This window comes from Nelumbo nucifera, chromosome 1, assembly GCF_055504915.1.
Source record: "Nelumbo nucifera cultivar China Antique chromosome 1, China Antique-T2T, whole genome shotgun sequence".
Lineage (NCBI taxonomy): Eukaryota > Viridiplantae > Streptophyta > Magnoliopsida > Proteales > Nelumbonaceae > Nelumbo > Nelumbo nucifera.
Genome location: NC_142649.1, coordinates 148,912,595 through 148,929,495, shown reverse-complemented (window position 1 = coordinate 148,929,495; position 16,901 = coordinate 148,912,595). Strand labels below are relative to the sequence as shown.

Sequence of the window (16,901 nt, the reverse complement as noted above, 5' to 3'; positions counted from 1 at the left end):
ATCATAGTCGTAGTATCCACAAAGAATGAAGTCCTTTGTAGATGGTAATAACAATCCATGTGTTGGTGTGGTTTTGAGATAGCGAACCACACGAAGAGTTGCATCAATGTATTCTTGGAATGGTTCATGCATGAATTGACTAAGAGAATGGACAACAAAACTTAACTCTGGTCGTGTAAATGTGAGATAAACAAGACGGCCCACTAATCTTTGTAACGGGTTGGATTGAGTAGAGGTGGGCTAGAGTCATTAGTGAAATGCTTCTTTTGTTCCATGGGTGCTAGACATGGTTTGCAATCCAACATGTTAGTCTTAGTCAAAATGTCTATTATGTACTTGTGTCGGTAGAGGAAGATGCCATCATTGGACTGAGAGATCTCAATACTTAGGAAGAATCGCAAGGGCCCAAGGTCCTTTGTTTTGAAACAATCATTAATATAGCCTTTGACTGATTGTATGAGGTCAGGACCATCTCTGATGATAATCAAATCATCAACATAAAACGAGAATAGCAACATAAGAGTTCGGTTGATGAGAAGTGAATAGAGAATAATCAGCAATTGATTGCTTAATACCAATGGCGATAAAGGCTTGAGTAAACTTTGCAAACCATTGTCGAGAGGCTTGCTTGAGGCCATATAGGGATTTGTATAGTTGGCGAACGTGATGATCACCATTGGAGAGCAACCCAGGAGGTGAGACCATATCTTCATGGAGATCACTATGTAAGAAGACATTATTGACGTATAGTTGATGTAACTCCCCATTTTCAACTGTAGCCATTGCAAGCAAGCAACGCATGGTGACCATTTTTGCAACAGGTGCAAAAGTGTCATGATAGTCCAATCCTTCAACCTATTTATAGCCTTTTACAACAAGTTGGGCCCTGTACCGGTCAATTGATCTATCTGCCTTTAGTTTGATTTTGTAGACCCATTTGCATACAATGGTCCACTTTGCAACGAGAAAGTCTACAAGTGTCCAAGTGCCATTTCAGTCAAGGGCATCTAATTCATCTATCATGGTAGTTTGCCGGTGTGGGTTTTGCATGGCCTGATGACAAGAAGAAGGTTCGGATGGAACCAAGGTGGTGGTCAAGGCATGGTGGGAAGAAAGAAATGATGGAATGTTACAAACAAAATCTTGGAGATGAGATGGTAGTTGGCGATTGCGGATTTGTCTATCCAAAACTATTGGCCCATTAGGTTTGTCGAAAGGGACAGGAAGAGGATTAGATGTACTAGGTATGTGACTGTGTCCGGTGGTTGGAGTGGGTGAGCCTGTGATAGTGGTCTCATTTGAAGTGTTAAGAGTTGTAGTGGGCCTAGAAGCATGACTAGGTGGTGTAGGGGATGGATAATCAATGATAATGTCAGGTTTTTCCATGGGAGTTATTGTTGAATCATCAATGGGACATTGAGATGAGAATGGAAATTCATCTTCATGAAATGCCATGTCACGGGAGGTGAAGATTTGTTGCTTTTCTATGTCAAACACGTGATAGCTCTTCTGGTCATATGGATATCCAACAAAAGTGCAACGAGCAGCACAAAACAAAAAATTTATCATGTGGTGGTGTCCGATTCAGAGCATAACAAAGACAATCAAAAACCCAAAAGTGGCTGTAATTAGAGTGGGAGTAATATTGACACGCCTTGGTGCAACATCTCGTAAGGTGACTTCCTGGACAACAAAGGAGTGGAAGGGCGACCTCCAATAAATGTTGATGTTTACGTTCAATCACACTATTTTGTTATGGTGTGTCGATGCATGACTGATAATGAACAATGTCGTGTCGAGTGAGTAACTCTTGCAAAGGCGTGGATAGAAATTCAAGGCCATTATCCGATTGGACTTAACGAACAGTTAGCTGATATTGCGTCTCAACCATGAAACAAAACATAGTAAATAAATGATAAACTTCAGATTTGCGTTTCATGAGAAAGGTGTCTTATAACCTCCCGAAATATTACAGTGCACAAATTGAAAAGGCGAAGTGATACGAGTGTGGCTGATTGGAAAAGGACTCCATGTAATGTAAGCTTTGCGAGGTGGCAAGAATCACAACAAATGCCAGAAACAGGAAGAGGAACTCCAGGAATGAGAAAAATACGGGCCTTGGAAGCGTGGCCTAAACGTCGATGCCATAAGCTGTAGCTGAGTGAATAACTAGTAGTAGCATTGTGAACAGATGCGGTAGGGGAAAAATGGAGGTAATAGAGGCCGTCTCGGAGCTCACCCATTCCAATTATGGCCCTCGAGACAGGGTCCTGTATGAGACAGTGAGTGGGAAAAAAAGAACCTGCCATTTCAACTGTTTAGTCAGTTTGCTAACAGATTACAGGTAAAACCGGATCAGGCAGGACATCATGGGGAGAAATAGTGGAAGTGAGGGCTACAGTGCCATGGTCTGAAACATTGACAGTGGTGCCATTAGGTAAATGCACAGGAAGAGGACTGTAATGGAGGAGTAAAAATTTTGTGGAAACGATGTGGTCGAAGGCACCAGTATCAAGTATCCATTCGACTGACAGAATAGGACTATTCTTACTAAAAAACACTTGATGTGATGGCATTGTTACTGTCGACCGACTCTTTGCTAAGAAGAGATATTAATTGATTTGCATTAGAAATCAACTGGTGATGGTCAGTTACAGGGGAGGTCTGACTAGAAGACGATGGCACTGTTACTGTAAATGAGGAAGCCTTGTCATTCTTATTAGACTTGGACTGTGAATGTTTGGTCCAACCAAGTGGATAGCCATGAATCTCGAAGCACTTATCCCAGGACGTTTGCAATGATCACAAAATGGCTGGTTGTGACCTAGATGTCGTGCTGTAGTGTTAGTCCGGGAAGAAATATTGAGGGCTGCAACATCAAGATTGGGCGGAGCTGTCAAAGAGATTGCAATTTGATGGTGCTCTTTTTGAAGAACTAAATCATAGATCCTGTTGAGACTTGGAAGATGATCGGTTCCAATAATGCTAGAATGGATCATGTTGAAAGAATCTCCTTGTTTCATCGCACTGCCATGATTGCAGTCAGGTAAATCGGTGACAGAGGCAAGCTCATCCCAAAGGCTTTTTAGTTGTGTGAAATACACTGCTACAGATTGGTTTCCTTGTTGAAGTAGGGCGAGATCACACTTGATTTGGTGTATACATGGAATATCGCCTTGTCCGAACCTTTCTTGGAGCTCATGCCAAATCTCGGAGGTGGATTCAGTGAAGAAATACTGTTACGAAGCTTCTTTGCTAGCGAATTAACAATCCAAGCAACCACCATTGAATTACATTTGATGCATATGCTTTCTTCTGGTGAGGTGCTTGGTGGTCTTGGCAGGGAACCATCAACAAATTGGTATTTGTTTTTTAGCTCGCAGGGCATTCTTCATCGCGTGTTGCCAAGTGATGAAGTTATCACCGGTGATAAGGCAAGAAATGAGAACCAGCCCTGGATTGTCTGAAGGACGAAGGTTAAATGGCGAATTTGTTGGATCAGAACTGATATCCATAGTGGAGTTTGCATGCATCGAACTGGAAATATATTCTTCTGGCATTGATACATTGTAGAACAGAGCAGCTGTTTGAATATAAAAAAAAAAAAAAGATTACCACATAAGAAAGAAGAAAGAGACAAGTCAGAGTTGGTGATGATCTGATACCATGTACATTGAAGAATGGGAAAAACTGATAAATTATTCTATTCTCTAGTATTTATAGATTTACAAGTGGACAACCGCCTTGGCCAAATGGGGCCACGTGGCCTAAGTTGTTACAACAGATTCTGTTTTGTTTAACAGGTAACATACCTCCGTTAGCAAAGATAATTAAATCTATATCAGGCTGAACTCTTACCGTGAGCTTTTGCTGGCTCAACTGGATTTGAATGGTGGTGTGCTTTAGCTGTCAGTGTTCTATTCATCCTTATAGTGTTTATCTTATTTGTATGATTAGAGGTTTCATGACACTTCTTCAAGCGTAAATTTTCTATTTTGAAAAATAATGCATCATGTTAGTCTTTAACAATAGAAAAATTTAGGGTCAAAAGATTCAAAACATAGGAAAAGTTTAAAGGTTTTTATACTTACCATTTTTAATTTGAGTTGAGAGGTCAAAAGATGAGGGATAGTAGAGAATGGAGGCCCGTCAAAATATTCTACATTGCGCCTATAAGTATAAGAATAACTGTTTATCTCAAATCCAATCCAAAAAAAGATTGATTTGAAGTTTTTCCTTCGTTCCTTACTCTTTCGTTCAAACCAAATATAGCGTTAATGCTCCATTTGAAAGGAATATAAATACTACAAATATGTAGAATACAAAATCTTATATTATATATATATATATATATTTGTATTTATACTCTTCGTAACTTGAGTCTAAAAAGCAAGAGTTACAAAATAAGAACCTTATTTGTCATTGGGTTAGGTTAAGATTGAACTATATTGGTTCAATCCACCCTACAAAAATATGAGCCCCAACTTAATTGGGTTTTCAACAAATCGACGAATTGGGTCAGGAATCAGGGTTGAGATCAAAGCATTAATGTCTCTTCCCCAATCCAGTACCATATTCTTAAATTAAAAAAGGTTTGTGGGTCCTTGGCCAAGGACCCCACCCAATAACTTGGCCTCACCCCTGAATCTGAGATTGCTTATTGTCCGGAAAAAAAACAAGATGGGCTGTTTTAAAGCCTCATGATACGTTATCCCACTTACTTATACTAAAAAGAATATTAATTGCAAATTTGAAATCACATATTCACCCCACACACGCATGCTAACGTGTCATGCACATGACATGCACATGCACATGAAAGCTTCAAACCGGCCTGAGCTGTTTTTTCCAAACAGCCACGCATTTCCCTTGTACTAATCAACTTCACGTTTTCTAAACCAAAAAAAAAAAACAAAAAATTTCTTAAATCCAAACTCTAATGATGCTTTGCTGGATAAGCACGCAATAAAAGACATCCGGAGAATCTTGGGATGCTCCACGTGGTAGCTTGGCTTCCCCGGAACCAATCGCGTCGGCATCATAAATGGACAATTGCTGTCGTTTTGTTTTTGAGAAGTGGGCCTGGCTAGCTGACTGATCCACCCAATCCAAGCTTACCACTGGTCTTTATGGAACCGGTTCATTGGAGAACCGGTTCTCCTCCGTCTTTAGAGCGATTAACATTTAATTAACAAAAACCCCCAAAACAAATGAAAAAAACAATTTTATCAGAGAGAGAGAGAACACAAAACCCATCTCCACAGATATTGGACGTTGGTAGATTTCTGGTGGAGATCGTCTGCACAGTACTAGTACCCATTGTAAGCGCCAATGCGCTGACTGAGAGATTCACCTGGATTGATTTCTCACAATAGAAAACGTGGAGAGAGTGGCAGAAGAAGGAGGGGTAGGTTTTCCTTTCATTTTTGTTTCTGAACAGTGCGACGGTGGCTTTGAAATCAAGCTCAAAACTTCGAGAATAATTTGATGATTTTAGCTCTGTATCGTGATTACGGCTTCTCCTACAAGAAAAGAGTCGTCGTGATTTCTGAGAGAATAGAATGCCAAAAAAAAAAAAACAAACATTGATTCAACTGCAACGATTCCATGGCGAACCCCCTTTCCTCCTCCCTGTCTTTTTTTTACACTGTTTATTTTTTTACAATTATTTTCTTTTATTTATTGGTTTACAAAAGAAAAAAAAAAGCAGGTAAATCAGTGCCAGTGGTATGGAGCTGGCAGTTGGGCTAGCGTTGCTCCTTTGTTTTTATCTGGAACCCTTGATCAACACGTTGGCAGTGATGGGGTTGCCCACATTGCAATGGTCTAGATTTTCCAAATACGCCCTCAAGAGTCCAGAATCCAGATGGCGCAGGGCAATTGCGTCGAGCACTTCGTCTGGGCGGAAGCACAGTATCTCTCCTCTGCCGAGAATACCAACTTGGGGATATCTCGCTTAGGAGTAACGAGCAGAAAACCAACAGAATAACTCTTTCCCAATAGACCCGTGATAACAAGGCCCTCGCTTTATTCCTTATACTTTCGGACTTTCCTTCATCTTTGCTTCGTAGGGTTCCAGTTCGTCAAGTCTCACACCATATAAACTTCCAGTGAAATTCAAACAGGTTTCATACTTCCCTCTGCCTGTACGATGATCCCTCCCTTTCTTTCTATTTCGTCTTATCTAGTTTTGATTGCTGCTTCAGTTTTCACCCAACGGGGTTCTCTCTAGTCCAGATTTGTCAGTAAGATTTACTTGCGTTGTCAATTTTTTTTCCTTGTTTTCAAATAAACTACTATTGAATTGTTGTAGAGTTGATGCTTTGGAAATGTGATTCATTTTGGAATTTCTTTGGTAGAAATCCTATTCATGTTCTGTTGATTTGAGTTTGCGCCTACTTGCATTCTTGGATTCATTGTTATTTTATATTTGACGTACTTACAATTGTATTTGGAATTGCTAGGTTTTGGTTTTATGATGATATCTATACTCCAGATTGAAATTTGGGAATTTAAATAAACTATTTTTGAATGATGAAAGTTGGGATGACGATTGAGTTTAATTGATTTCAGTTTTTGAATGGAGAAACGAAATGGATTCTATGGGCTTAAAAACGATTTAACTTTACTTTGTAACTCAGTTTATTGCAAGCAGTCTATCGACTGAGAAAAATAACCATACTTACTTTATGCTCATCTTCTCTTAATGTAATAGGTCTCTTTTGATATTTGCTTTGGGTAATGCCTGGTGATCCTGTTGAGCTTGGTGTCCCGGGTATGTAGCTATTGCATAAATTCTTTATTGTGCCACTCTAGTTGCTTTACTTATCAATACCAATATACCATTACCATCATTAACCTTTTGCAGAATATCATTTTTTTTAGTAAGAGGCTTGCAAATTTTATTTCTAGGTAACTTTTTTTTTTCCCAAGAAAGGCAAAGTATTGTATTTTATTGCTCTATTTTGAGGGAACTTTTGATCCATTATAAACAAGGAATTTTGTCAGAAACTTTGCAGAAAATTTCAGAATGGTGTAAAAATTTTATGTTTAATAGAAGAATTATGAGGAATAAAATCTCACAGTAGAGTTATATAAAATGCTAATATATAATATAGATATGGTTAATACTAACAAGCTAATATACTAGAGAAACAACAAAGAAAATTAGAATGACAAGATTAAGGATAAATTGATCATTGTATACATTGACATGTAAGTTCTTGATTTTTGTATATCATTTTTGTCATATTTCTCATAATATGAACTCATGGGATAATTTGGCAGAAGTATTGCAAGAATTTCCTTAATATTATGTATTTAATGGTTATTCCATTGGTAAGTTATTTTAGAAAATGGGAAATTCTACAAGGAGTGTTGGCAAATTTTAGGGATATTTTAAACCATGTTATAGTAACATTCTCATGCTTCTTTTCCAATTTTCCAATTTCATTTTTTCCTTAATTTATAATATAAGAGGTGCATATTTTTTTCCCTTTTTTGAATAATACACCAACACTTTGATTTCTCAGGTATTTTTTCTTCTGCATATTTGGAATCATAATAAGTGGTAGTCATGCAAAAGGATCTTAGTAGCAGTGCCCCACAAACGCCTACTGGACGGGTTCGACACCGTAGACGCTCAAATGAGGTTGGTGATTTCCAAGGACTGTTATCTGGATCTGATTTTCAGAATCATATAATTTTTTCTTTCTATTAGTTCATTTATTTATAGATCATAATTTAACTATGCACGTTCAATGTACAAAGTGTAAAGGATAGCTGAAGCAACAGGGTCTGTTGTCACCTGCAGTACAAAGTTTAAGGAAGCACATAATTCACTGAAACATTCAAACATGACATATTTAAAACACAAGTTTAGCACTTAAAAAAAATTAAGAAACCACAAATGAAATCTAAAATCAGTATAGTATTCCTTAGGTTCTTAGAAGGTTGAGATTGAAGGAGAGTCTCTTGTCATTCTTTTGGTGTTTAGTGGTTTTTTATAGTGCATGGTCCTTGTGTGACCACACCAAAGGGTTAGGGCCTTAGCATCTAGAAGAAACAGATTGTTCCGATGAAATTCCAAAGTAGGCTAATTATTTGGCTGATACTGTTTCCAAGAGTAAGTTATGAGGAATAACATGGATTGGTGTTCAATGATTCTTTATTGTTTTATCCTTTGTCTTTTGCCTCTAAGTACCTTATTGTGGCTCAGTCCTTTTCTTTTTTGTAAATTTGCTACAGTTTTCTTTTTATGATCCCATTTCCCCAAATAGAGTTGTATTATAGTTGTTGAAAAGAAAACCTAAGGTAAAAGAAGAATGGTATCTAAAATGGCTTATTAGCACAGTTAGTCTATTAAATGAATGAGCATCTGAGGAGCCTTTTCTGTTTGTTTTGTTAGCACCTGTTGCTGCCTCACTAAAAGAGAATTAGAGGGGAAATGGGCAATGGTGGAACAATAGTGCAACTTACTTTGGTGCTTGCTGCCATCCTCAAAAAGGAAAAAAAGGATAAGCAGAAGAGAATACAAGGAAGATGAGGAATAAAAAACTAAAGAAGATTGATCCAAATAAATGAAAAACTGAAGAAGAACGAGAGCTAAAAAACATATTGCACTAGTTTTTTCCCTCTCTTTCCAATAATTCCTCTGGAGCTTGGGAAAAGAATAATTTGGATGTGCATATACACAGTAAAGTGTATATGAACTAATCTGGCATCTTAAAAATATAAAACAGACTTAATAAGCTAGTTCACTGTAAAACAGGAATATGCTAGTATTCTTTCCCCTCTCCCAACACTTATTGTGAAACTCCAAAAAATATTTTGCAGGCACATATAGGTAACTAAGCATAGTTTGATACCTGGTCTGACATTATGCAAATATAATTTTTTTTATCAGTAACAAGAAACTTTATTAATGATATTAAACTATGTGAAACTTAAGGTACAAAAGGGGAGGTAAAATGTCTTAACTCCCCACCAACAGAATACAATTGAAGAAAGTCAAAAGTTAGTCCAAAAGATAGATTCCCTATTCATCCCTTGCTTGGCTAACCCATCAGCAGATGAATTATCAGTCCTCTTTACCCAGCTGTAATGCAACACAATATTCCTACTCAGCCATTTGAATTTTTTTCCTTCTCATTGTTATAACTCCACAAACCGCTGTCTTCTTCCTTTAGCCACGTAATCACCACCTCCGAGTCACCTTCAAGGACCAAACATCTGATGTTCAACTCCCTTGCTCTTTGGATACTTTCCTGGGCTGCAAGAATCTCAGCCCTAAGAGAATCTCCTTCTCCAATTGGGCCTGAGAACATAGCAATGATAGCCCCATCCTCATTCCTGAACACTCCCCCAATCCCAGAAGGCCCCGTGTTCCTTAAGCAGCTACCATCAAAATTCAGTTTTATGAACCCAGAGGGAGGAGGGGACCAAGAAGGACTACAAGTCCTCTTACATAGGGCAGAGGAAGCTATCTCTTTCCAATTTCTTACCAAATCAGCCACAGAATAGTCTGAGAACAGCTACCATCAAAATTCATTAAAATTATGCTGAAAGAATGACAAAACAAGCACATCATAAAAAATATCCACTTTTGTACAAAACAAAGACATCAAACTTAGGTTTACATGTTGCATTTTAGTACAGAAGTGCATCAAGGTGTAAAAAGTGTACACTTCACTTGACAGGAGCACAGGTCATGTTGAATTAGCAACATATCAGACAAACTAGAACTATTGAGTAGAATGGGTAGTTTAATCTCTTGACTGTCCCAAGAGAAATAAATATCTCTTATTAGTGATTATGAAATTACATCAGCACCTTTCTGAGTACAGCACATAAAGAATTAAAATAACTATAATACTATACATTCACTGTACATCAATAAGATACACTGTAATACTTAATCTTCTATTTTTGTACTAACTGCATTGCACCTCAATCTTGGTGAAGTGCTATAAGTGTGTTCTGATTCACTATAACTATAATACTATATATTTACTGTACATTAATAAGGTACACTGTAATACTTTTTTTTGATAATTGAAAGAAATTTATTAATCAGCAATGATAAATAGTACAATGTCCCCAAGGAGAGGCACGAGATGCAACCTCTCCAAGCTAGTTAAGTACAACTTTCCAATATACTAGAACAAGTTACAATGTAGCACAAAAAGGATCCTCCCTGGAAACCCCCTGTTTGGCCAAAGAATCAGCCATAGTATTGGCTGACCTGCTTACCCATTTTACTTCAACTCTCATATTACTGATTAACCACTTTACTTTTTTGATGAGGTTTTTGTAGCCCCAAATGGTAGCATCCGGGTTTAGAAGCCACCTTGTTACCACCTGAGAGTCCCCCTTCAACTAGGAGATATTCCACCCCAAGCTGGGTAGCGATCTGAATTCCTTGTACAGCAGCTAGTATTTCTGCCCTTGTAGAGTCCCCCACTCCCACTGGTCCTGAGAATAAGGAGATGATGTTGCTATCTTTATTCCTCAAGGCACCCCCTATACCTAAAGGCCCAGGGTTACTTTGGCTTCTCCCATCAAAATTTAACTTGATGACACCTTCTGGAGGCGGATCCCATTCTAAACTTCATCCAAGCTTCTTTCCTTCTCTAAGAAGACTCTTGCATTCCTTTCCTCCCAGAGAGTCCATAAGGTGGCTGCCCTGATACATTTCCACGTGAACTTGCCTCTTCTAGTGTGCCATACAAAAATAGATGGGTTAAATAACAAACTCACATCAGATGGCGGAGACCACCTACCTCCAAATAAACTATGGCTCCAACTCCATAAGGCTGTAGCAAAGGAGCAGGAGATCAGCAAATGGAAAAAGTCCTCAGTCCTCATTCTGGGCCTTACACAAGGAACACCAGTTGGGGGAAAGACAAAGAAAGGGTCTCTTTTTCTGCAAGTTTTCCAAAGTATTGATTTTCCCATAGTAGACTTACCAGCAGAATACAACAATTTTCCAAAGGGTCTCTTTGTCTGCTTTTGTAATAAAATGGTAAAATAAATTTTCCTTTGCCATTTGCAAGAGGCTCTTGGACAGAAGTTTTAAGAAATGAAGAATAAACATGGTATAATTTAGTATGAAGTCACATCTATAAGTAGGACTGTAGGAATCCATGCCTTTTTCTTTGTAGAAAAACCCTTACATGGACCCTCTGGTGTGTGTGTTGGGGGGGGGATAAAAGATCTAATGGATATGCTGCTTCTTGAAATTATAAAGGTCCGCATTGAAAGAGCTGGGAGCTTAATAGTTGTTCTTTAATGCCAGGTTCCTCCTGAGGCAACCAAGCCAAATGGAAGTCATTTACTCATTGATGACCGAAACAAATACAAGTCCATGTTGATTCGTGCATATTCATCTGTTTGGATGATTGGGGGATTTGCATTTATTATCTATATGGGTCATCTCTATATCTGGGCCATGGTTGTGGTTATCCAAATTTTTATGGCAAGGGAGTTGTTCAACCTACTCAGACGAGCTCATGAAGATAGGCATCTCCCAGGATTCAGGCTTTTAAACTGGTAAGGAGTTGTCTTTTTTGGCATCATGTAGTCTGCCATTCCTTAATGTTCTATTGAAAGCCCTAGACAGTGCTTCACTACTGAAACCAAAATCTTTTGTTTGATAATACCATTTTGATATATTTAACTTTCATCTATTACATTCTTCTTCTATTCATAATTCATATTTGTCCTCAGGCATTTTTTCTTCACAGCAGTGCTGTTTGTTTATGGCCGCATACTCAGCCAGCAGCTTGTCAACACTGTAACTTCAGATAAATTTTTGTATCAGCTTGTCAGTGGCCTTATCAAATATCAGATGGTTATTTGTTATTTCTTATACATTGCAGGTTTGTTACATTTTACTATGATATACTCATATATAAGCACCGGAATCTAGATTGTAGGCATTCCTTCTTATTTCGTTGCACTTCAGATTTGGAAAAAAAATCATTGTAGCATCATGTTTATTGTTCTGATCATGTTTTTATGACCTTTTAGGAATCAGAACTTATTTTTGTTTGTGTTTTAATCCTTCTTCTGTTTGTGTTATTCTGTGCTGTTCTTTTGCAATTTAGATGATAATAGCACCCCCGCGTTTACATTTCATTAGCACTATATGTTCACTAAAGTTATGGTTATTTATCTATGTTGAGTTCAGGTTTTATGTGGTTTATTCTTACTTTAAAGAAGAAGATGTACAAGTATCAATTTGGGCAGTATGCATGGACACATATGATTCTAATTGTGGTGTTTACACAGTCTTCCTTCACTGTAGCAAATATTTTTGAAGGAATTTTCTGGTAAGATGACTTCAATGATGGTATCTTGTGATAATTATAAGAAATATTTTACTTGGTGATGTTTGTGAAAATTTTCTCATGAACCTTCAAAATTTCAAATTTCATATTAATAAACGCCATTTTTATGAGTAGTCATTGTAGCATCACATTAGCTGTAAGCTGTCACACTTTGCATCTTATTAATTTGTCGTAAGGGGCTTACTTGTTCCTTGACCCTTTCACTTTACACTTGTTTGTGTAGCCATGTTGATATGGTATAATATATTGCTATTAAACAACTAAACAGAACAATATACAGCTTAATATGAATTGTTTATAATTCCTGTCAGATCATGAATTGCAATAGAATTTATATGATTGTCGGTATAATATAATGCAATGTACTCATATGGGTTATTTTATATATTAATATTACACAATATTACATCCCTATAGTGCATCACTATCACACATTTCACAGCAATGAGAAATAGTGATGCATTATATGATTTACAAATGAGTAACCTGTACATTTTTGTCCTGCTGTTAGTTCTTGTCATTCCATGAATTACAATAGGGTTCATATTAAACTCTATATTGTGCTTTTTTGTGTTTGAGAAATTGAATTTGAGCCCTATGTGCATGTAGTGAAAATAAAGTGTGAAAACTTTAAAGGAACATATAAGAATTTTTCTCTATACCGAGGAATTTAACCATGGTTTTTTCTGTTATGATTGATAATTTTTTATAGAAGAGAGACCTTCATGTGGTATTCATTGATATGGAAGCATATGATAAGAGTCCCTTGGGAGATAATATGGTGGTTTTAGGAAACAAAGGAGTGCCAAATAGGTACTTGGGCATAATTAAGGACATGAATGTTGGACATAGTTAAGGGCCTGTTTGGTTCATGGGAATAGGGGTTTGGAAATTCCAATGGCTTGGTTGGGCGGAATTGGAATACCATTCCCATTCCTGGTGGAATGGCATTCCCCCATTTTAGGGAATGGCCATTCCTTCCCCCTTCCTTGGGAATGAAATCCCATTCCAGCTGATTCCAATTTCCATTCCTGTTCCTGTCTGAACCAAACAGACCATGGGAATAGACCATTCTGATTCTGACTATGAACCAAATGGATCCTTAGTGTTGATTGATGAAACTAAAAAAAAGGATCAAATGCAAAAAATTATGACCAAGAAGAGATGCTCTAGAATCAAAAGGTTTTTAAATAAGTACAACAAAATCAGAATACGCTATGAAAATTTAGCAATAACAGGATGAGAATTAGGGTACAATCAGGATTATAGTGATGGTATGGGGGGTCCTACAACTTTCAAATTGGTAGTGGAGTTAATTTGGGTGATTAATGATGAAGAATAGAGATGAAAAAGCAAGGAGACAGCTTGCTATCCATGAATGAATGAGAATGACATTAGATTCCACAAAGGATGCACTGTTATTCCAACTAGGAAGCTGCCTAGAATTGACTCCTAATCAGTGTTGACTTAGACCAACTTAGACAGTTGAACTGGTGACCCAGTGAGCTTTTATGGGTCCTGGTTATTTGACGGTTCGTTTGGGCTGAACAATCTGACCCGCTGGTTAACTGATTTTTTGGAAAGGTGAAAAATGATTTTTTTTATCAGTGAATTGTAAGATTTATTAATTCATAGCCAAAGATAGTACATTTTAGGGAGAGGCACGAGATGCTACCTCCCCTGGAGGGGAGATGGAGGAAACCATCAACCCTTTAGTTAATAAACATAACAAAGGACAAAGAAAAGCCCAATACAAGGAGACCTGAGTAGCCCCTTGTTTAGCAAGATAATCAGCCAAGGCATTAGCCGATCTACCCAACCACTGAAATCTAACTGTTGTGTCCCTCAATAGCCATTTGACCTTTTTTAAGATATCCTTAAACTCCCAAGTGACAGTACCCGGGTCAGCCAACCATCCTACTACCACCTTGGAATCTCCTTCAATTATTAAGTTCTGCACTCCAAGTTGATAAGCAATCTGTATCCCCTGTGCCGCAGCTAGGAGTTCAGCCCTCACAGAGTCTCCTCCTATTCCCACCAGTCCCGAAAAAAGGACAATGATGTTGCTGTTCTCATTTCTTAGTACACCACCAATCCCAGACGGTCCTGCGTTACCCTGACTACTTCTGTCAAAGTTCAGCTTAACAAAACCCTCCATCGGTGGAGTCCAAGTTACTTGAACTCTAGGCTTCCTGGAGGAAGTGAGGGCAACTGCAGACCAATTCCTCATTAAATCATCAAAGGAGTAATTATCAAAGAGCTTTAAGGATTTCAGCCACAAAATAGTCCTTGTAAGAATACACTACTTGATCTCAAGAATGCTTCTTTCTTCTCCTGAAAAATTCTGGAATTTCTTTCTTCCCAAATAGTTCAAAGGAGAGCTGCTCTTATACACTTCAACATAATTCTCCCTCTTCTTGTGGTCCACACAAAGGTAGATGGGGAAAATAACAAATTTACCTCAGCTAGCAAGTTCCACCTGCACTCAAACAAATCAAAAACCCAGTTCCAAATAGCTGCAACAAAAGGACAAGAAATCAATAAGTGGTAACTGCCCTCAATCTGCGCTTCGCACAAAATACACTAGTTAGGGGATAAACACAAGAAATGTCTTTTCTTCTGCAGGTTATTCATTGTATTGATTTTACCGTAGTAAACTTCCCAACAAAACACAACTATTTTTGGGGGAATAGGCCTAGACCAAGCTTCCTTAACTAGGAAAGCCCAAGGAGAGGAACTAGAGCAAAGGGATTTAAGGAAAGATGCACAAGTAAACGACCCTTTTGGAGTCAAAGTCCAAATCCTCCCATCAAATTTGAGTGGGTCCAAACAAACAGAATCAAGTAACAATAAGAGCTCAGAAGCTGATAAGGATTCCTCATCCCTCAACCCTCTATGGAAGCCAAGGTCCCAATTTGGAGAAAAGGGGTATACAGGGACAAAAGAAAGGAAGACACATGTTCTTTTTTATAAAGGGAAATGGAGAAGAGAGGGGAACAAATCCTTAAGAGGTAAATTTCCCACCCAAGTGTCTTCCTAGAAAAGAACATGAGTCCCAGAGCAAGCATCATACCTTACAAAGTGGAGGAACTGGGGGAGGATGCCATGAATTGCCTTCCAAGGTGTTGCAAGAGTTGCCTGCCTAGATACCCCTACATCCCAACCATTTCTGGAACAGCCATGGATACTCGCTACCATTGCACGCCATAAGCTCTCCCTCTCTAAAGTCCATCTCCACAACCACTTACCTAGAAGAGCTACATTCTTACAAGCAAGATTCCCTAATCCTAATCCTCCTTCCTCCTTACTTTGACTAACTATCTCCCACCTAATCAAATGATCCTTATTTTCTTGCCCCGACTCCCACAAGAAATCCCTCATCATCTTCTCTATCTTCTTAGCTTCCCTGATAGGAATCTTAAAGATAGACAAAAAGTAAACCGGCAAATTAACAAGTGTGGATTTGATCAAAGTCACACTACCCCCCACAGAGTTATAATTCTTTTTCCAGCTTGCCAACTTCTTTCCAAAGTTTTCCACAACGGGGTTCCAAAAGCGGCTCTCCTTTGGGTTAGCTCCTAGGGGAAGACCTAGATAAGTTAAGGGCTAGGACGAGGTGGAGCACTCTAAGCAATTTGCAATAGATTAAGTTCTTAAGGTTCCTAACATTCCTCAAATCACTACCTTCACAAAAGATTATAGTATCATCTACAAACTGAAGGTGAGTAATGAGAACACTATTTCTTCCTATTCTCCAACCACTCACTATCCTCTCCCTATCTGCTTTTGATATCAATCTACTTAACACATCAGCAACAAGAGTGAAGTGAATAGAAAGGGGGAGAGTGAATCACCTTGTCTTAGGCCCTTACATGCTGGGAAGAAGTCCTTAACTACTCCATTGACAATGATGGAATAATGGCAAGAAGTGAGACAACCTTTAATCCACTTGCACCATCTTTCCCCAAACCCTCACTTACTTAGCACCTCTAAGAGGAAACTTTAGTCCACCAAATCGTAGGCTTTTTCAAGATCCAATTTGCAGACAAAGCCTTTTTTACCTGATCTCTTCATCTCCACACATTCATTAGCTATCAAAATCTGATCTACTATTTGTCTGCCTTGTACAAAAGCACCTTGAGCTTGACTAATTAGAGAGGGGAGTACCACTTTGATCCTCAAGGATAAGACCTTCGCCAAAATTTTGTAAACACTAGTCACCAAGCTAATTGGTCTGAAATCCTTAGGATGCTTAGCGACAAACTTCTTGGGAACAAGGGCTACAAAAGTAGCATCAACTCCAGGGCTAGCAACGACATTATCCTCAAACTCCTTGAAGACCTCAAATAAATCATTTTTAACTATGTCCCAACAATCTTGATAAAAGGCCATCGTAAATCCATCTGGTCCTAGGAGCCTTAAATCTATCCATTAAGAAAACTGCTTGTCTGATCTCCTCCTCATCAAAGTTTCTTTCCAACCATCCCCTCTCCCTCTCAAAAAGACTTAACTAATCTAGACCATTCATTTCCACCCTGCAATCAAGAGGTC

At 38.3% G+C, this 16,901-nt stretch overlaps 1 protein-coding gene across 5 annotated transcripts in view; it reads left to right on the top strand.

Moving 5' to 3' along the window:
* Positions 1 to 5,197: 5,197 nt before the first annotated feature.
* The window catches only part of LOC104606527 (phosphatidate cytidylyltransferase 1), a 35,910-nt gene continuing 24,206 nt past the window's right edge, over positions 5,198 to 16,901 (top strand). The window contains exons 1-6 of one of the 5 annotated variants that reach the window (XM_010271781.2): positions 5,198 to 5,407; positions 6,716 to 6,775; positions 7,533 to 7,651; positions 11,297 to 11,550; positions 11,728 to 11,879; positions 12,191 to 12,332. In XM_010271781.2, coding sequence (XP_010270083.1) covers positions 7,577 to 7,651; positions 11,297 to 11,550; positions 11,728 to 11,879; positions 12,191 to 12,332 — 623 coding nt within the window. In that variant the 5' untranslated portion in view covers positions 5,198 to 5,407; positions 6,716 to 6,775; positions 7,533 to 7,576. Of the gene's footprint in view, positions 5,408 to 5,708; positions 6,246 to 6,715; positions 6,776 to 7,532; positions 7,652 to 11,296; positions 11,551 to 11,727; positions 11,880 to 12,190; positions 12,333 to 16,901 lie in introns of those variants that run through there. The other 4 variants (XM_010271778.3, XM_010271780.3, XM_010271782.2 and 1 more) reach the window with 4 other exon arrangements.